Source organism: Hylobates moloch, unplaced genomic scaffold (genome assembly GCF_009828535.3).
Source record: "Hylobates moloch isolate HMO894 unplaced genomic scaffold, HMol_V3 SCAFFOLD_12, whole genome shotgun sequence".
In the NCBI taxonomy this organism is placed as follows: domain Eukaryota; kingdom Metazoa; phylum Chordata; class Mammalia; order Primates; family Hylobatidae; genus Hylobates; species Hylobates moloch.
In genome coordinates, this window is record NW_026652287.1 from 95171864 (window position 1) to 95193965 (window position 22102).

Genomic DNA, 22102 nt, shown 5'->3' on the forward strand with positions numbered 1-22102 from the left:
ATGTATTTATATTCCTAAATTCATTCTGTCTTGCTGGTACTCACTCGAAAAAAAAAATCTGTGTGTTTTATTTAGAGTTTTTCCTTTTTTGGGTTCCTCTGTTGAATTGTTTGTTGATTTGTTTGTATTAAATGGCATTGTATTATAACAGATAATTCAGTTCTTATAGAAGAAACCTTAAAGAATTTGGATATACTGGTCACAATAGTGAAGTCTGGTATTAAGTTTGGCCCCCGAAACTTTTGAAATAGTAATGATCTTGAAATTTGCTTTATTTTATGTCTTTTTCAGAATTCCCCGCTTTACCAATACTTACAGGATCTGGGACACACAGACTTTGAAATATGTTCTTCTTTGTCACCAAAAACAGAAAAATGCACAACAGAGGGACAACAAAAGCCTTCTACAAGAGTCCTACCAAAAGTAAGAAAGCATGCTCATTCTTTCTGGCTCAATCTTTTGCACTTTACCTTACTGGCTATTCAGATACTTCTTAAGCACTTCCATATCCTCCCTCACACTGGTAAGACTATTTATTTCATCAATAGTACAAAACTTTCTGTTAGATAAACATGAATCCTTACAGCTTTGGAATATTTTGTAGGTAATTTATATCCAGTGAGGAAATAATTTGGTAGAGAATTAAAATACATTACTTATTTAAATATTGATGCTATCCAAACAGAACCGAAAAAAATATACTAAAACTTTAATGAGAGCACAACTAATAGGAATCCTCTACTAACAGGATTTTTCTCTTTAAATCTTTTTTTTTAAAAAACAGCATGAATTACAAGAAAGCAAATTGATATTTCTTAAACACAGTTTCAGGGGTAGATAATGGAGTGAGTATAACTTCTGGTGCCTTTTTTACCTATAGAATTAAATACTTTTATACAGTAAATATCTCGTAGTCAATGTCCAGCATTGTGAGGCTGAGATACTAGAAAAATCTCCATTAGTTATGTTCTACAAAATGCATTTTCTGGATTTATTTATGTCCTGCTAGCCATGTTTATTAAAATAAGAAATGTATGGGCCAGACACTGTGGCTCACGCCTGTAATCCCAGCACTTTGGGAGGTCAAGGCAAGTGGATCACCTGAGGTCAGGAGTTCAAGACCAGCCTGGCCAACATGGTGAAACCCTGTCTTTACTAAAAATGGAAAAATTAGCTGGGCGTGGTGGCGGGCACCTGTAATCCCAGCTACTCGGGAGGCTGAGGCAGGAGAATCGCTTGAACCTGAGAGGCGGAGGTGGCAGTGAACCAAGATCGTGCCATTGCACTCCAGCCTGGGCAACAAGAGCAAAACTCTGCCTCAAAAAAAAAAAAAAGAAATTTACTCTATTTTTAGATGAGACAGCTGAAGCATAGGAAGATTATAAATTATCATAGGTTACTTAGCTTGTAAGAGGTAGAGTTGGGATTAGAACCTGTTGTTTACTCCCAGAGTTTATGTTCTTAACCTCTGTCTACATGTCTAGTATATTTTAGTTTTAACCAAAGGAATTGCAATTTAATAGAAAAAATATAATCAAATTTCCTCATTCCTTGAGCATTCTAGTTTAATCAGTGTTTTATCACTATTGAGAGGAGCATTTAAACTTTCAATTAGTCATTTACGGGGAAAGTATGAATTGGCAGAAGGATCCTTTCCCCAATCTTCTTACAAAGACACCTAAAATGTGAGGTAACCAAGCTGGCCCATTTGTAATAGTCAAGTAAACACTAGAGAATTTTTTGACTAACACCCAGAAGGTGAGAGTTAGGAGAGTTAGAGGTCACATGGATCAGAACCAGTTTTCCTAGTCCTCCATTTATACCATTTCTTCCCTGTGCCCCTTTTAAGTGTGAATGTTCCTGGGAAGCAGTTTGTATATAATAGGCTATTTAATAAGCTTGGATTTGAAGTTACTTGGCAACACAAAACAAAGAATGGCCAGGGGATAGTCTTAGAGCAGCAGGTGCTCATTGGCCTCTAATTTTTTGTTTTGTTTTGTTTTGATACAAACTTGAGTTTTATAGGTATTATTGTCATTTATGACAAGTATTTTTATATATAGAAATGTTGTTGCTAGTTTATAAATAAGTCAAGTAAGAGTTTAAAATTGAATCCCCTCAGAAATTGAGGAACAATAAAAAGCATAGCCAGAGGTTGTTTTAAAAAATTACCAGGCTGGGCACAATGGCTCATGTCTATAATCCCAGCACTTTGGGAGGCTGAGGCAGAAGGACCACTTGAGCCCAAGTGTTGGAGACCAGCCAGGGCAACATAGCAAGACCCCATCTCAAAAAAATTATCATATGTCTAGAAAGTTTGTTTTGTCTTCATTTTATTTATTTATTTATTTGAGATAGGGTCTTCCCCTATCACCCAGGCTGGAGTGCAGTGATGTGATTACAATTCACTGCAGGCTTCACTTCCTGGGCCCAAGTGATCCTTCCACCTCTGCCTCCCAAGTACCTGGGACCACAGACATGTGCCACCATGCCCAGCTAATTTTCTTCTTTATTTTTTGTAGAGATTTAAAAATTGCCACTCACTATGTTGCCCAGGTTGGTCTCAAACTCCTGACTTCAAGCAATCCTCCTATCTTGGCCTTACAGATGTGAGCCACCACACCCAGCCATATTGCACATTTCTAAGACAAGTTTTTAACTGTAGGATCTATATTTTTCTAAAATGAAGTTCTTTTTTTTTTTTGAGATGGAGTCTCACTCTGCCACCCAGGCTGGAGGGCAGTGATGCAGTCTTGGTTCACTGCAACCTCCATCTCCCAGGTTCAAGCAGTTCTCCTGCCTCAGCTTCCCAGGTAGCTGGGATTACAGGCACAGGCCACCACGCCCAGCCAAGTTTTGTATTTTTAGTAGAGATGGGGTTTTACCTTATTGGCCAGGCTGGTCTTGAACTCCTAACCTCAAGTGATCTGCCTACCTTGGCCTCCCAAACTGCTGGGATTACAGGCGTGAGCCACCATGCCTGACCAATTTTTTTCCTAATTTGGGGAGAGCTAAATTTTAGAAAACTTGTTGTGTTGTTTAGCTCATTGTCAGGGAATGTATGTTTAGAATTGCTCCCAAAATTCTGTTCAAGGAATGAAGTATCAATTATTTCCTCTGAAAAGCCATTTTTCTATGAGTTCTTAATGAAACCATCCTTAGTATTAATTGCCCTCTCTTTTTCAACTTTATTTTTGCATATGCTTGTTAGTAGTTAAGTAGTCTGCCCTGATATTCTTACTATGAATATTCATTCTGTCTCTTTTTCTGGTTTCTTTTCCTGTGATTATTCTTAAATTCATTCCATAGAGTTTTAGCAGCAGGCTTCTTGTTGGCTTGATGTCTTCTCTGGGGATCTCATCTACTTTCTTGCCACTTATGTCCATTCTCCAGGCTTTGCTGAGTTCCAGATGCTTGTTAGACATTTTCATCTACATGTGCCCCACAAAGCTCGGATTCAACTTGTCTAAAATAGGACTTCCTCAGACACCCCCAAAACAAACAAAAAATGTTCTTTTTAATAGTCCCAAATCACCACCCCCTCAGACACCCCCAAAACAAACAAACAAAAAATGTTCATTTAAAAAAAAAAAAAAATGTTCATTTTAATAGTCCCAAATCACCACCCTCTCAGTTACCATACCATTTCCAATCGCGCTGACATAGTCTTGGTCATCAAGTGATACATCAAGTCAGCTTCTGTGTCTCTTAAATCTAACTCTTATTTCATGATCATTTTTGTACTCATTACCTAATTTAAAGGCCTTTATTGTTATTTAGCTGGGTGATTAATTTTCTTCTTCCTTTTTTGAGATGGAGTCTTGCACTGTCGCCCAGGCTTGAGTGCAGTAGTGCAATCTCAGCTCACTGCAACCTCCACCTCCCGGGTGCAAGCGATTCTCCTGCCTCAGCCTCCTGAGTAGCTGGGATTATAGGTGTCTGCCACCACGCCCACCTAATTTTTTGTATTTTTAGTAGAGACGGCGTTTCACTATGTTGGCCAGGCTGGTCTTGAACTCCTGACCTTGTGATCCACCCACCTCGGCCTCCCAAAGTGCTGGGATTACAGGCGGGAGCCACCGCCCCCAGCCTTGAATATCCTCTTAATCATGCTTCTTGTCTACAATCATACCCTGCCAGTTTAGCCTCTGTACTATTGCCAATTATTTTTCTTTATTGTTTCGCTTCCTTGCATAAAAATCTTTGGTAGCTCCTCACAACCTACAGGATAATGTTCATACTATTATGGTGTGTAAGACTAAGATCCTTTAAAACCTATCTCAGTGTACCTTTTTAACTTCCATACTAATCCCTTCTTCCCTTGGGTCATAACTGTCCTGGAGTGCGCCACCATCCCTGTGGCATGTGCTTTCATGGCTCTTTCCTTCATCCTCTTCCCTTGACTGAAGTGTTATTCTCCTTTTTTTTTTTTTTGAGACGCAGTTTCGCTCTTGTCACCCAGGCTGGAGTGCAATGGTGCGATCTCACCACAACCTCTGCCTCCCAGGTTCAAGTGATTCGCCTGCCTCAGCCTCCCGAGTAGCTGGGATTACAGGCATGCACCACCATGCCCGGCTAATTTTGTATTTTTCATAGAGATGAGGTTTCTCCATGTTGGTCAGGCTGGTCTCGAACCCCCGACCTCAGGTACTCCGCCCTCCTCAGCCTCCCAAAGTGCTGGGATTACAGGCATGAGCCACCGTGCCCGGCTCGTTCATCTCTTCTTTGTTGAATTCCTACTCATCCGTTAGGACTGAGCTCCAGTGTTAGCTCCTCTCTGAACTCCTCTTTTCCAATACTTTTTCAGACTTTACATTGATTGTAATTCTTTATATTGTCTCTTCTTCTATACTAAGTTCTTGAAAACAATAGTTATATGTATTTATCTTTTTTCCCATGACCCTTTGCAGTACCTGGGATATAGTAATCACTCAATGAATATAAACTGCACTTACTGGCATGCTCAAGGAATGGGCTATTAAGGTAAATTGAATTTTTGGTTGATTCAGTAGTAAAGCTTTTTTATCAATATATGACAGTTTTTCTAAAATGGTCAAAGTATCTTTTTGACTTAGTATTGTGGAATGAAATGGTCTTAATATTTGAGAACTTGTAACCACCCTGTGATTTTTCTTTCTGAAATAAATACTATCATCGTATTGACATAGTACATAGTTTTCCCAGGATTAATGGGCTGCTTCAGAATGACTTCTGCCTGCTCTTTAAAAATCAGATTTTCAGGCCTCATTTCACATGTATTGAATCAGAATCTTTAGTTTGGGCGCCCAAGAATATGTTTCTAACTAAAATCTCCAGGTGATCCTGATATGCAACAAAATTTAGGAACTAATAAGGAGGGTGAGACATATTGACAAGGTATATAACCTGGACAATTTTTTTCTCCCTTTTCTGATATAAATTCTCATTGATTGGAGGTAAGTAATTTGAAGCTTTTCTGCTGTTTGGGTATGCTTTAATAATCCTATACAATGTCATTCATTTCCTTCAGCAAGGTATCCTGTTAAAAGTGGCTGAAACCATCAAAAGTTGGATTTTTTTTTCTCAGTGCAATAAGAAAGACGACTTACTTCACAAGTTGGTAAGTGGTCACTTCTTTTTGCCACTTTTCAGGGTTCTAGGTTATTAGTGAAATAATTGGTGAATCAGAATTTGTTTTGCTATCAGTTTGGGCAGTACTTGATTTTTACTAGAGATTCTGCAGTAACTCAGGATCTTTTAATTCAGTCTTACTGGTATTGTTTATAGCTTTTAAAGAGGTTATTAGCCACTCAGAATGGAAATTCTGATAGTTATTGAAACTTTATTTGTTAGATCACTAATTTACTATTGCCCTCTTCCTCCATTGACAGGTATTCCTCTCTATAGGTAAAGGAATATGTCATTAGTGGGATCAATTCAATCTGTTAAATCACAGAATTTCCCAAAGACTCGAAACAGTCAACCTGAAAGGTCTTTGTGATTTTTGTGAGGCTTTGTTTTTTTCTACTCTCTGCTGTAACAGAACTCCAGAGGAGAAATACTTCAACCTTCTGACGTCCTAACAATACAAAATCCAGGGAGTATAGCCTAAAAATTCAAGTTATGTGGTTCTCATGGCTCCCAGAAGGAGTAATGTAGTTACGTAAGCAGGTTTCAGGATCTCTGCTGGCCTGTGACCTTAAGAATTATCATTCTTATAAATTAACATTTGTAAAGAGATTGTTTACAAAGTGCTTTCACATTTTGATTTGGTAATCTAAACACCACTATAGGATTTAGTCTACTTCAGTAATGAGAAAACCAAGGTTCAGACAATTCAGTTTGTTTTAATAACTTACTGAGTGAATTGTCTAAAAATGTTCAGCTAGAAAGTGATAGAGCCAGAATTTGAACCCAGGTCTCTTGGTTCCAAAGCCATGCTCTTTCTGCTATAACATATGACCTCTCTAGCTCAAGTATTATTATTTTTTGGCTGACTAAAATTACTTTTTAGCAATCCAAATTGTCAAGTTCTTTGTTCAGGGTTTCATCTTTGTTGAAGGTGTGTTGAGAAGGTCAATGAAGTGTCTTATCGTCTACATATAATGCCATTTTTATCCAGGTGGAGCCATCTCATTCTTCAGTGATACTAGGACTGTGGTAAGGTATATGGATCCATATACATTTTTCTGTGATTTAATCATAGTCTGCCTAGGCCTGGTCTTTTCATTCTTGATTCTGTGTCACTGGCCACATGTTTCATGTGATGTTTTACTATACAGTGCCAGCTTCTGTATGCATCCCTTTTGTGCCTATATTATGGAGAACTATAAGAATACATACCTAAGGATTAGTTTACTAGTAATGGAACAAGAAATTGCCAAGTTGGCTTTTGGCGTGAGATTGCTTGACTTTTTCCCCTTGATTGTGACGTATTTAAAATGTTGTTAGCTATGAAGATATTGAAGCAGGCCCTCATTTCTTTTGTAAGAATATTGGCAATTGCTCTGTGATATCTGAACATTTTACTATTGTTCATTTTTATAGTACTTGTCTTAAGAATTAAAAAAAATCCTTTATAGCAACCATGATGGTAGTGGTAATAGCACTTTTTAGCCTATAAAGTGCTTTCACACGTGTTATCTTATTTGATCCTTGTATCAAAAGTCCCATGATATCCAAAGTGATTAAGATCTTTGAAGAATACTGACACATGAATAAGTTCCCTTCTCCATCCCTAAGGAAAAAGAAATCAAAATCTCTTAATTTTTTATCTGTGCCTTCTCATAACCTTTCATTTCATCCATGCAGAAAGGAATTCCTAAGTACTTTCTCATGCCACTTCCCTATTAAGATCCTGGAAAGATCTTTATCAATCAAATCAAGTCCAAATTTGTCACGTCAGCACTAAAGAGTCTGCATAATTTGGCCCTAACCTACCTTTGCAGCTTTGTCCACCAGTATTTGTATCAATGAACCCAGTCTTCATTTTCCTTTATTCCATACTTATTCTGTATGTCTATGTTTGTGCTCTTATACTGTGATGGAATTCTTTCTGTTTTGTTTTTTTTTCTTGATCCATTAGAATCTTCTCAATAAGCACTCCTAGCTTTTTCTCAAAGCTTTCCCAAAACTTCAGCCTATTGTATCTCTTATTTTCTGCATCAACCTAGTAATAGTTACATTGTGTTCTATAAGTTTTTGTATTGTAATATATCCAACATGTGCTTTTCTTTATTGTTTTAATTATTGCATAGATAGTGACAACCGTAATGGCTAACATACAGTGCTTACTATGAGCCATTCTTCTTGGTATTTTATAGATATTGACTTATTTAATCCTCATAACAACCCTATGAAGTAGCTACTGTTATTATCCCACTTTTGCCAAAGAGGAAACTGGCACAGAGAGCTTATTAATATGCTTAAGTTGTGGAGCAAGGATATAAAGCTAGACACTAAGTCTTGGCACTCAGACTTGTTGAAAATGTGCCAAAGTTTACATAGTACACATCCCAGGAGCATAGAGCCTCCAGCCATGCAGGTGATACCTGCTAATACTTAAATCGATCAGAATTAGCATCTTTTCAGTTTCTTCATTTGTTTGAGACCTGGATCTGGGCTTCCCAGTCCAAATAGGACTGTCATGACATGTTTCTTAATTTGCAGGTGTCAATTTTTCTGGTAGTTTGATTGTTACCTTGTAACACAGTTAACATGTTTTCTGCAGTTCTTATTTTTACAATCAAAGAGTAATACATAATTTTACATTTTATCCTTAAGAAAGAAACTTAATTCATTAATGTGATTCAATTTAAAGTTATAATAATCAGAATATAGTTCAAGTTTTTCCTCTGTGTGAGGCAATCTAACCACTAAGATAACACTGTTTTAGTTAATTTGGAGTGTCTTGGTGCCTTTCAAGTTTATTTGTATGCGTAGATGATTGTAGGTTGTTGGTTGATCACTTTTTTTTTTTTTTTTTTTTTTTTTGAGACAGAATCTCCTTCTATTATTCAGGCTGCAGTGCAGTGGCACCATCTCGGCTCACTGCAACCTCTGCCTCCCAGGCTCAAGCAATTCTTGTGCCTCAGCCTCACAAGTAGCTGGGACTACAGGTGCACGCCACCAAACCTGGCTAATATCTGTATTTTTAGTAGAGATGGGGTTTCACTATGTTGGCCATGCTGATCTTGAACTCTTGGCCTCAAGTGATCTGCCCACCTTAGCCTCCCAAAGTGCTGGGATTACAGGGGTGAACCACAGTGCCCAGTCGGTTTGTCACATTCTTAAATCAGATATTCCTAATGCTATTAATGCTTCCTCTAAGCACGTTGGTTTTGGGGAGGTATTATCCCAGTTTTACACATAAGTCTGATGCCAGGGAATGGTGTTAAAGAAAGTGAGTAACTGATTCAGCAGAATATCTGTGAAGAGAGAGCACTCCCATTGAATATTACTGGCTTTTCCACTCTCTGTCAGCTTTAGCCTTCAACTAGTTAGGCTTCTTCAAACTTACCTTATATAGGTACATAGAAGTCTCATAAAAGGTATGGTCTAAAGCTTTTGTAGCAAAAGTTTGATTTTTAATACTTGCATTGAATATGGCTGTGTCTAATTGGGGAACCAAATAGTAAGATCAATTTCAGAGATTACTCAAAAAGCTACCATGCCCCATCTCCTGCGCTCCTTTTTTCTCCCCTCTGAACAATAATATAAAGTGAGTTGTGTTGCTGTTTTTATGAAAGTGGGGTGGGATGTCAATTAAGTGGTTCCTAATGTTAGAATCAGAATTGTAGGAAGAGAGAAGAGGCAATTGTTCAAATATGAAACATAAAAGTGCTGCAGAGGTACATGCAGAGTGTGTCAGTAGATGGTAAAAAAAAAAAAAAAAAAAAAAGCCACATCAGGCTAAAAGAAAGATCAACATTCTGTTGAGAAGATGCTCTCTTTTTGGACTGAAGATAAATAAAATATATCTAAATGCACCTAATATTAAAAATCTTCTTCTCTAAAAGTGGCATATAACCCTGATCAAGAGGTCATGGGCTCAGTTTGATATATGGTTCACCGCATTCTTGCTGAAGTCCCCATTATGATCAGCTAGGCCTGGAATGTGTGGTGTGGGAATGATTAAATTAACTAAGAAGAGCAAACCTGTTGCCTTCACACCCTAGACCTAATGGGTTTTACTTTAATTGCTAATGGCCTTGTCCATCATTCTCTTTATTTTGATCATATAGTAGGATCACTCTAGTACTAAATTTGTTTGTTTGGTTTTGTTTTTTTTATTTTTTATTTTTATTTTTTTTGAGATGGAATCTTGCTCTGTTGCCGAGATTGTAGTGCAGTGGCACAATCTCGGCTCACTGCAACCTTCGCCTCCTGGGTTCAAGAGATTCTCCTGCCTCAGCTTCCCAAATAGCCAGGATTACAGGTATGCGCCATCACGCCCAGCTAATTTTTGTATGTTAGTAGAGATGGGGTTTCACCCCATCTTGGCCAGGCTGGTCTCAAAATCCTGACCTCAGGTGATCCGCCCACCTTGGCCTCCCAAAGTGCTGGGACTACAGGAGTGAGCCACTGCACCCGGCCTCTATTTGTTTAAATTTAATACAAAATACAACTTTAAATTTTCTTTTGAGGCAGACTATATGCAGGGAAACACAGCTACCAAATGCTTAGGATTTGAAATCAAAATTCTGGGAAGTTACTTAATCTCTTTGGGCTTTGGTGTTCTCCCCTACATAATGGAGAGGAGGATGATAAGGTACATCACAGGGTTACTGTGAGAATTCACCTGTCTGCCCTAACAGTGCTACCTCATCTCTCACCTCTCTACCATGTGCACTCTGTGCACAATCTATTAATAATATCATCTAATATCGATGACTCACACTTCCCCAAATTAGAAAGGCTTTTATCCTGTACCATCCCACTTCTCCAACTCCTTTGTCTGGTCAATTCTTGTTTATCCTTTAAAACTTAGCTCAGGCTTCACCTCTTTTACTTTCTCTGACTTCATTACAGGCTTGGTCCCTCTATGCCATTTTCATAGTACTCTAGGTGTATTTCATCACACTCCTTTGCATGTTATATTGCAACTGTTTACTTTTTGGGTCTCTTCATTAAACTACGAACTCTTTAAGAATAGAGACTTGTATATCTTTTTCATTTTGTGTCTTCAGTGTCAAGCCTGATGCCTGGCTTATAGAAGATATTCCTTGATAGATGAATAGAAAGAAGAGAGGGAGAAGTAAATGAGCTGGTATATGTGAAGGCATTTTGTAAACTATAAAGTGCTATGCAAATGTTAGTGTGATTTTACATTGCATTCCTTAATAGTGTATTTTAAAATATCTGAATATCCATTTTTAGGAGGCCTTGATCCTGCTAATAAAATTCTTAAATATTGGCTATATTGTTACAGCTTCAGGGACAGCATCTTTTATGTTATAGGATTATATTTTCCATGTTGTGCCCTAGCAATTTAATCAATTAGGCTTAACTAGACAGGTTTGTTAATCTGTAATTACTTTACATCTTGTTATTAAAAATTTATATTTTACATCTGATGGCTCAATAATGTCTATCTCAACCTTTATTGTTTCACATTTACATTGAAAATAAAACCCATCTATCATACTGAAGGTAGATTGGACTGTTATTTCTTCTTGAAGTATCTTCTGAAAATAAACACCACCAAATTTTATTAGTACATTAGGAGCTTAGCGTTTAATGCAATATTATGTATGTGTTAATACCTCTCTTCTGGTATTTTAATGGCAAGGATATTGGATTCCGACTCGACTCATTACATACCATCCTGCAACAGGAAGTCCTGTTACAAGAGGATGTGGAGCTGATTGAGCTACTTGATCCCAGTATCCTGTCTGCAGGGCAATCTCAACAACAGGAAAATGGACACCTTCCAACACTTTGCTCCCTGGCAACCCCTAATATTTGGTACTGTCCAGAAAACACCTATTCTTTGACTGCTTACATAGAGAGTATTAGCAGAGGAAACCCATTATCATGCTCTCCATTGTAAAGGCATAAACATTCCATACATTTAGGAGTACAATTAAAGTAACAATATGGGGGGAAAAGTGCCTTTGTAAAATAAATACTATTTAAAGTGAAGCTAGGGAAAAAAATCCAATTTGGTTATTATATACTTCCAACTCATTAAAATTAGTTCTGTGCTCAGCAACCTAGCAAATGGGTATAACAAGTGCCAAAAAGTTACTCTGCCAGGTGCAGTGGCTCATGCCTGTAATCCCAACACTTTGGGAGGCTGAGGTGGTAGGAGTGCTTAAGGCCAAGAGTTTGAGACCAGCCTGGGCAACATAGCAAAACCCCATCTCTACAAAACATAAAAAAATGAGTTCAGGTATGGTGGCATGTATCTGTAGACCTAGCTCCTTGGGAGACTGATAGGGGAGGATTGCTTGAGCCCAGCAGTTGCAGAGTGCAGTGAGCCGTGATCACACCACTGCCCTCCAGCCTGAGCAACAAAGCGAGACCCTGTCTCTAAGGGGGAAAAAAAAGAATTTCTTTTACCCATACACCTATTCACATGTGTGCATGCAAACCTAACCTTCTTTGTGTTTCTTTATAATTAATAGGTTTTATCATAACTATATTGTAGAGACACCAAGAATAGGATGGGACATGGAGGTGGGCAGTTGATTCTGGCTGTGTTGGCTGAGAAAAGATCACAGGGAACATGATTTGATGATTCAGATCATCCTAAAACTTTTCAACCTCTTGAACTATTTGAGTCTAGAGCAGAAGTACCAAGCAATAATCTGTTAAAAGAAAAAAAAAGAATGTGTAGCAAAAAGGGATTATATGTAAAAAATTATTGATGTCTTCTTCCTGTTAAAGTACTTTATTAAATTTGACATAGAAGGGAGGAATGAATCAAGAAGTACACTAAATCACTGTTCAAACTGTTCAAGTTATATAGGCAGTTACATTCAGTGGCCTCAAGGTTCTGTATTTATGTCTTCCCTGTCACACTGACAAATGCTTCATTCTGCAATCACTCAGATATGATCATGAAGAAGTAAAGCATCTTGTCCTTCAAAAATATGAGAATTTAAGGAGCTGATAGAAGGAACCATAGGTTTTAAGAATTTACTACCCTACTAAGTTTCCTTTACCACAAATATAATCAAGCAACTATGAGACCTATAAATGATTTTAGAGTTTACTATTAACATATAAAAGTATATGATGAGATTCTGCTTTATGGTATTACCAGTATTATCTAAAAAGTAAAGGATTCTAAAGGAAATTAGGGCAAATATTTATTTGTTTACTTATTTTTTGAGACAGGGTCTCACTCTGTTGCTCAGGCTGGAGTACAGTGGTGTGATCTCGGCTCACTGCAACCTCAGCCTCCTAGATTCAAGTGATCCTCCCGCCCTAGCCTCCCAAGTACCTGGGACTATAGGAGCATGCCACCACACCTGGCTAATTTTTGTATTTTTTGCAGAGACAGGGTTTTGCCATGTTGCCCAGGCTGGTCTTGAATTCCTGTACTCAAGTGATCTGCCTGCCTCAGCCTCCCAAAGTGCTGGGATTACAGGTGCGAGCCCCTGCACCTGGCCAGGGCAAATATTTAATAAGAAATTGCATGTGATTTTCTTTGCAATATGATTATTATAACTCTTTCCAAATATTGCTGATGTTTTTCAGCTATTCTCAGACACATCCCCCTTATACTCCCCTCTTTCTTTTCTTTTTTTTTTTTGAGACAAGGTCCTGCTTTGTCACCTAGGCTGGAGTGCAGTGGCGTGATCTCGGCTTACTGCAGCCTGCTCAAGTGATCCTTCCTCCTCATCCTCCTGAATAGCTGGGACTACGGATGCATGCCACCACACTCAGCTAATTTTTAAATTTTTTGTAGAGAAGGGGCCCCACTGTATTGCCCAGTCTGGTCTCGAACTCCTGGGCTCAAGTGGTCCTCCCATCTGTGCCTCTCAAAGTGCTGAGATTACAGGCATGAGCCACTGTGCCTGGCCCCCTCTTTCTTATATATACACATTTTCACCAAAGCATTCATTGCTTTAAAAATGTATTTTAGTCTGTTAGACTTGTAATTGATATGAATTTAAAAATGTGTACATATTTTTATTTCAATTAAAGCAGTATAAAAGTACAAACCTTGTCCATATCATGGTCTGTGGTAAGTATGTATATTCCAAATTAATGATGGTTATTATTTAAAATTAGAGGACTTTATTCAAACAATTACTCATCAAGTGTGTATCATTTCTAATTGGAAAAATGTGTACATGTTCTTGATATAGTATGTGTTTCTATGCAAATAAAGTTTGATTTTAGGAAAAGGGATTTATAATATCTCTGAAATAGATACTTTTAAATCTATAAAATAAGATTTTAAAATCTCTAATTTGCGTTTTAGGTTAAGAATTCCATATATTTTATATTTTTTTAAAAGTGGTTTCAGAAGATGCCTATTGTTATATTTATTATCATTTTTATTAATGTCATAAAGAGAAATGTAGCAATTTCTTTGGGGTCACAGAAGAGGGGTTGGCTAAAATTAGAAGTAACTATTTCAAGCTTTTGGTAAAATCTTCACAGAAGACTTGGTGTCAGAGGAAGGTTTGAACAAATAGGATTTTGGTATTAAATGTAAGATGACACCAGGCAAAAAGGAAAGAGAAGAAAGAGATATTCTGGTTTACAGTGCTTGGAGTTGAGGGCTGGGATGCTGATCTGACTCAAGACATGTTCTGGGCCAACTTCTGAAGGATTTTGTAGACTGAGCTAATGAAATTTGATTTTATCCTGCAGGCAACGGGTGGTATTTCTAGCTCCAGATTCTGTATATGTAGGCAATGTAGAGGCCTTTTGTTGGTTCTGCCCAGCATTCAGTCAGCACCTACAGAGAACTTCTTTGAGTTTCTTTTGTGAAATCAGCTTTACCTGATTCCAGAAGATACCTGTTTTCTTACCTAAACTTATCAGCTCAGATGTTAATACCTAAGCACTATTGTCTAGTTGCAAGGTATTTTAAAAATCTTTCACATCACCTTCTTAAATGTCATATATTTTTAAGTTATACTTTACAAAGAAGCTAGCATTTTATTTATTTAGTAAACCTAAATTTAAATTTTGTTTTTACTGATTAAAGTAATTCATCTTTCTTTCTCTAATCTGATGCATATCATTTTCTTCCTTTCTTGTTCCCAGGGATCTCTCAATGCTATTTGCCTTCGTTAGCTTGCTTGTTATGCTTCCCACTTGGTGGATTGTGTCTTCCTGGCTGGTGTGGGGAGTGATTCTATTTGTGTATCTGGTCATAAGAGCTTTGAGATTATGGAGGACAGCCAAACTACAAGTGACCCTAAAAAAATACAGTGTTCATTTGGAAGATATGGCCACAAACAGCCGAGCTTTTACTAACCTCGTGAGAAAAGCTTTACGTCTCATTCAAGAAACCGAAGTGATTTCCAGAGGATTTACACTGTGAGTTCATTTTTTATTTTATTTCTTAAGTGATTATTTTCTACTCCATAAAGGAGAATATTACCTATTTTCATTTCTATGTTGCATTTATAGGAGAAAAAAGTGCTTTTCTCTTTAGTACTTACTAAAGTCAGTTAACTGCTAAGTGAAGGAATAAATACATTATGTGCTAGATTTAATATGTAGTATGATTCTGCTTATCTGCTTTGAGGAACTAAAATACTTTGGAGATGATGATTATTTCTGTATGTTACCAGGTGATTATATGAGATAATATATAGAGAGTGTCTAATACTGAACCTGACGTGCAATAGTTACCCAGTAAATGCTTGCTCCCATTACTCCCTTTCAAATGCCTTCTTTATGATAGACGTATCTGCTATAAATGCATTTTGAAAACTCTTGACATGTACTAATAACTGTTTAGGTAAATATTAGCAGATATTACAGCACTGATACTCTCAGAATATCATGCAAATAGTGATGTTTTCCATTCTTACAGGAAATTAAATATTCACCAGTCTAGCTGTAAGTATATTAAGCTGTAGGATATACTGGCTACTTAATCTATTATTAAAGGGACAGTTACATTTATTGAGCACCAACTATATTCCATATACTATGCTAGTCACTTTTGCATACAACTAAAGGCATAGAATTATAAATGGTAAATATTCATATCCATTCCATCTGATTCTAAACCCGGTTTGCAGTACACTGGACACCTGCCAAACACTAACAGATGACAGTTGTGTGCTAGTATATTTAATAATTTATATAACCTATATAACTTTTGCAATCTATAGGTGGGAGAAAGTAAGCATATGGTGAAGAACATTCATAGCTCTTAATTAGTCGTATCTAGAAAATCATGAAAAGAGGGAGTGAAAAACCTCTGGTAGTCATCGCATCTTTCACTCTGTTCTGCTCTAGAACAGTACACAATCTTGAGATAAACACTGTTTCTAAAAAATCATGGAACAGAGAAATGGAAGAATCCCAGTAGTTACCTTGTTCTTTACTCTCTTGTGTTCTACACACAATCCCAAGACATAAGATGGATTTTATAATTTCTCTTTCCTCTCAATCAAAGTATAAAAGTCAGCCAGGCACAATGGCTCACACCTGTAATCCCAGCACTTTGGGAGGTCGAGGCATAAGGATCGCTTGAGCCCAGGAGTTCAAGACTAGCCTAGGCAATCTAGCAAAACCCATCTCTACAAATAATAAAAAATTAGCCAGACGTGGTGGCACACACCTGTAGTCCTAGCCACTTGGGACGCTGAGGCGTGAGGATTGCTTAAACCCCAGGAGGTTGAGGCTGTAGTGAGCCAAGATTATGCCACTGCACTCCAGTTTGGGCAACAGAACTGGAGACAACAGATTCTGTCTAGGCTGGGCAACAGACTTGGTCTCAAAAAAAAAAAAGTATAAAAGTTCTTAGCATCTGTTGATTTTTGTCCTTCCATTAGTTGAAGTCTACTTCTTATTGACTTAAAGGATAGCACGTTTTTAAGTTGTTTAAGCGTCAAATTTTAAAAGTTTAAAAAAATCATGCTTCAAATAAGTAATAGTTCCGGCCGGGCGCAGTGGCTCGCGCCTGTAATCCCAGCACTTTGGGAGGCCGAGGCGGGCAGATCACGAGGTTAGGAGATTGTAGCTATCCTGGCTAACACGGTGAAACCTCGTCTGTACTAAAAATACAAAAAGAAATTAGCTGGGCGTGGTAGCGGGCGCCTGTAGTCCCAGCTACTTGGGAGGCTGAGGCAGGAGAATGGCGTGAACCCGGGAGGTGGAGCTTGCAGTGAGCCGAGATCGCGCCACTGCACTCCAGCCTGGACGACAGAGCGAGACTCCGTTTCAAAAAAAAAAAAAAAAAGTAATAGTTCCTTTTTATTTTATTGAGAGGACTTACTGGTTAAACAAAGTGGCTTTGTGTTCAACTAATGGTTAGGCATGTATAGAGGATTCTGTGCCTTGTGTCATTTTCCAACTTTATCTGTCCCCATGGAATTTGCATGCAGAGGTAATGTGGGCCAGTTAGACATGATTTACCTCTAGATTATGACTTCTACCCATTCAAATGACAGACGGAGAGAAGAAGTATTGGAAGAAATTGTGCTTCCTTTGTCTCTATTTAACTGGATAATGGCTTGAAAAATGAATAATAAGTCTTGAATCATAATTTTTTAGACATTTTCAAAATTAGTTTTTAAAACTGATATAGTAAAATGGACCACAAGCAGTAGTGCCATATATTGAAATCATGAATGCTGTTTTGTTTCTGCCTGAAATTGTCCTCTCTCACAAATAATTGAAACCTTTTTTGCCTTCATTCCCTTGTCTTAACATAAGCCTGTCAGTCATCATCCTCTGCTTTTTATAGATTTTTTTAAATTTGCTTTTTATAGATTTTTAATACCTGAATACATTTTAGTATGGTTTAACATTTTTAAAGTTTTGAGTTAGGTATGTTGTTTTATAGCTTTGTGGTTATAGTATAAGCAATTTACAAATGCTAATATTTTGTTTTACTGTTGGGAAAGATTACTGGTTAGAAGAAAAAATTTATCCGATAACCAGGTATTTACTCATGCATACTATAAGTTATGAAATGTAATACATTGTATGTCATTGTTACAAATTAGGTACTCCCCATTAATCTTATGGGAAGTGCCATGAAATGTGCTTCCTCTTGAACAGCTTTGAGAGTAGCTATGCTACTATGCAGTAACCCTTACTTTGCCTTTCTACTTGCATTCCCCTGTTGGCCACTGGTCCTGTTATCTTTCCACGTCCCCTACTACATTTTGAGTAGGTAAGTGCCAGTGGCAGCAGGTGGGTAAGTAATTTTACCCTACTTTTATGAATGTACAGAATGTATTTCTATACAGTATTTTTTCTGTACAAGTGACCAAAATATGATCAGTGAACATATGTAATGAACATATGTAAATGTATATTAAGAATTTAAAAGTGTTTATAATTAAGGTCTTCATACTTCCTGTGGATATAGGTTTTGAAAACTGAATATAAAGTAGCTCTTCTTTAATGTATGTTAGCAAGCATAGTGTCTATGTAAAAAAGATGTGAATTCTTAATAAATATTTCTACATTTCTGTTATATCTCAGCCAGAATCCATTGTTTCCCTACATCAGAGGAAGCCTTTGCTCTTTGAGATGTTAATTTTTTATTTGTCTTTTTTTAGTGGTTGTCTATATATACATATATATATATAGTCACAGAAATGACTATTTTATGAGATCTGAGTTGACATATGTATAATCATTTTCTAGTGAAGATCATGAAAGAGAAATTTGTTTTCTACATTTAATAGAATTGTGGATTTAGGAAACAAAAACTTTAGGACACCTGTACAGTTGGATCACATTTTACTTTTCAAGTTTGCTTGACAGGGTCAGTGCTGCTTGCCCATTTAATAAAGCTGGACAGCATCCAAGTCAGCATCTCATCGGTCTTCGGAAAGCTGTCTACCGAACTCTAAGAGCCAACTTCCAAGCAGCAAGGCTAGCTACCCTATATATGCTGAAAAAATATCCTTTTCTGTTTATATATGAAACTAAGCAATGTTTCTAGAGTCCTGAATATAGATATTATAGTTGTGTCCTGTGAAAGTTTACTGTAAAGTGAGATTGCCTATTTTGAAGCTAATTTCCATCATCACTTCTATGTTAAAACTGGAAATGCATTCCTGGGGGAATGACAATAACAGACAGGAAGAAAGTTCTGTTCTTGTGTGGCTGCTTTTTAAACAAGGAAAAAACTTGAAGTCTCTTCCTTTACTCATCCAAAGAATGAAGTCAAAAGAGCCTGGCTTTGCTAGGTCTGACGTTTTAAACAAATTTCTCAACATGGCAGATTTGCATCATGGCATGTTAATAAACTGGCAACTGGAAATCCTTCCCTTTTCAAAAAAACAGGTTCTAGGAGCAGAATGGCTAAGTTCAAACACTGGCTGTATCAGTTACTTCCTAAATGACTTTAAGCAAGTTTCTTAACCTCTCTATACCTTGCTTTAGTCATGTTTAAAATGGCAATAATAACATCATCTTCCTTATTGGATTTTTGTTAGGATCAAATGAGTTAATGCATGTAAAGTGATCAGACATCATCTAGCATACAGTGAGCACCCAAAGACGGCATGACAATAAGTCTGTCACTTAAATTTATTAAAATAGGAAATTAGTTATATTAGCCAGAAAATAAAGGCATATAAGAGCTTTATTTTAGTAAAGACATATAGATAAGTTAAATCCTGACTAAACAGAAGGCAAAAAGACAGCTTTGCCACTTCAGAATGCTGGATATTGTAGCACTGATAAATATAATACTTAAAGATTACAGGGTGCTTTATGTTCTAACATATCCTTATACAAACCTTTATAGCTAGATTTTCTTGTCTCCATTTTATGAGAAAACTAAAATAGAGGTTAAGTGACTTGTGCAGTATCATACAACTATTAACGGATGAAGTTGTGTCTTGACTGTAGGACTTATGACTTGAAACCATTTTTCTCTTTCTCTCTCTCTCTCTCTATATATATATGGAAATTTTACATATATATGAAATGGAGAGAAAGCATTTTAATTTTTATTAAGAACTTTTCCATTTTATTCTCCATTGCCTAAATGCCAGTCTGCTATAGGTCAACCATTCTTCCAGGTGCTAGGAAAACTGAGTAAAAATATGTACTACCTACTTCTAAAGACTTTTGAATGTGATCAATAGAGAAATCAGTATTCATAATATGATATAAGCGCCATGGGTGCCTTCCAACATAGCAGGGCAACATACTCAGTTTATGGGGTCAGAGAATGCTTTCAGGGAGGTGACATCTAAGTTGAGCTTCAGAGAATGAATAGAAATTGGTCATGAGGATAAGAGTCTGCATTCCAGATAGAAGAAAGCAAAAACATATGGAAAGAAATAGAGATATGACAGTGTGGCATGTGAACTGTTGGTCATTCAGTGAATATTTATTGAGGACAGACTGCCAGGCAATATGCTAACCACTAGACGTACAGCGGTAAACATAATATACATGATCCCTGCCTTATGGAGCTTGTAGTTCAGTGTAGGGTAGGGAGTGAGAGGATTAGCCTATCAAAGACTACAGATTATGTGAGTTCTTTGTGCCAGTCATTTTTCTAGAAACTGGGGACCTAGCAGTGAACAAGATAGACAAGATCCTTATTCTCGTGGAGCTTACCGTCTAGTAGATGAAATAATCAATAAAATATGGGCTTGGTGCAGTGGCTCATGCCAGTAACCCCAGCACTTTCAGAGGCTGAGGTAGGAGGATTGCTTGAGCCTAGGAGTTTGAGACCAGCCTGGGCAATATAATGAGACCTTGTCTCTTAAAAAAAAAATTATTTTAAATTAGCTGCATGGTGGCACACACCCGCAGTCCCAGCTACTTAGGAGGCTGAGACAGCAGGATTCCTTGAGCCCAAAAGATCAAGGCTGCAGTGAGCTGTGTTTCAGCCACTGCATTCCAGCCTGGGCAACAGAGTGAGAGCCTGTCTCAAATAAACAAACATAAAATAATAAATGGACAGATGGGATTCTTCAGATAAAATAGTTACTATGAAGAAAAAAAAAAACGGGAATAGGATAGAGAATGATTGGTGGGGTGCTGCTTTTTATTAGATGGTAAGAGAAGGCCTCTCTGAGGAGCTGGCATTTAAACTGAGGTTTGCATGCTGAGAAAGATCTGGAGGAAGAGTATGCCAGTTAGATAGACCAGTGAATAGAAAGATCTTGTGGCAGGAATGAATTTAGCATGATTGGAGTATAGAAAGAAGACCATCATGAGTTGAGCACAGTAAGTTGGAGGTTAGAGTATGAAATGAAACTCAGAGGTAGCCAGGGGCCAGATCATATTCTCCATATAAAAAACCTTAATAAATTGAACTAAAAAAGAATCCACCAATCATTTTGAGAAGACCAGTAAGATATGTAAACCCTTATTTGCCTGATCGAAGTAAAGAGCAGAAATATACAAGATTAGTAATGAGAACACAGTCATAACCATTGACATAGAAGACATAAAATAACTGTAAGGGGATAGTATATGCAGCTGCACAGCAGCAACTTTGAACATGTAGGGGAAAATGGTTCTTTTTGTTTCTTTTGAGACAGTGTCTCACTCTGTCACCCAGATTGGAGTGTGGTGGCATGATCATGGCTCACTGTAGCCCCATTCTCATGCAATCCTCCTGCCTTAGCCTCCCAAGTCGCTGGAACCAAGGCACACACTACCACACCTGGCTAATTTTTTTGCATTTTGTAGAGACAGGGTTTCACCATTTTGCCCAGGTTGGTCTCGAACACCTGGGCTCAGGGGATCCCACATTGCTGGGATTATTATAGGCATGAGCCACTGAGCCCAGCCTCATTTCTTATCAAAATAAAAATCTGCAAAATTGACCTAGGAAGAATTTTAACACTTGAAGAGATTGGACATAGGATAAAGAATACTCAATTTTAAAAAGAAAACACCTGGTTTATATGTAGACAATGGAAAATATGAAACTATTTTTAAAAAACAATGATAGAGTTCTTAGTGCTCTAATGTGATCTCCAAGTTATATTAAGTGAAAAAAATCACAAAGTGCATGGATTGGTATTTATTGTATCCTTCAATTTGTGCATAAAAGGGACTGTGTGTTTATACAGGGATAAATATGTATGTATGTATTTGTGTACATGCATGCATATATACCTACATATCTCCAGATACACATTTATATTTGAATTTGCTCTTATGTATGTATGCATCAAAAATCTTGGAAAGTACTGGTAAAAGGAATTGCCTTTGCATTTGGATAGTGGAACTACATGGCTAAGGAATAGAGGTGGAAAGTAGTTTTTGCTGTATCCCTTAATACCTCATGAATTTTGAATCCTGTGAATATATTACCTATTCAAAAACAAAGTGAATTTAAAATTTTTTAACTGCCAGATCCAGATGGTTTTGTAGTTAAAAAAATTTCAGACTATAGAAAAGTTTAGAAAGTTTCCCTATATCATTTTATTTATGAAAATACGGTAATCTCAATACCAAAACGTGTTGTATTACAAAGAATAAAAAC

At 37.2% G+C, this 22102-nt stretch overlaps 1 protein-coding gene across 1 annotated transcript in view; it reads left to right on the forward strand.

Annotated features, from left to right (window-relative positions):
- VEZT (vezatin, adherens junctions transmembrane protein) overlaps positions 1-22102 on the forward strand; it is an 83699-nt gene that overhangs the window by 31809 nt on the left and 29788 nt on the right. Inside the window, exons 3-7 of the mRNA XM_032170934.2 lie at positions 292-423; positions 5510-5599; positions 11270-11445; positions 14710-14985; positions 18403-18540. Of these exons, the coding sequence (XP_032026825.1) occupies positions 292-423; positions 5510-5599; positions 11270-11445; positions 14710-14985; positions 18403-18540 (812 nt within the window). The remainder of the gene's footprint in view (positions 1-291; positions 424-5509; positions 5600-11269; positions 11446-14709; positions 14986-18402; positions 18541-22102) is intronic.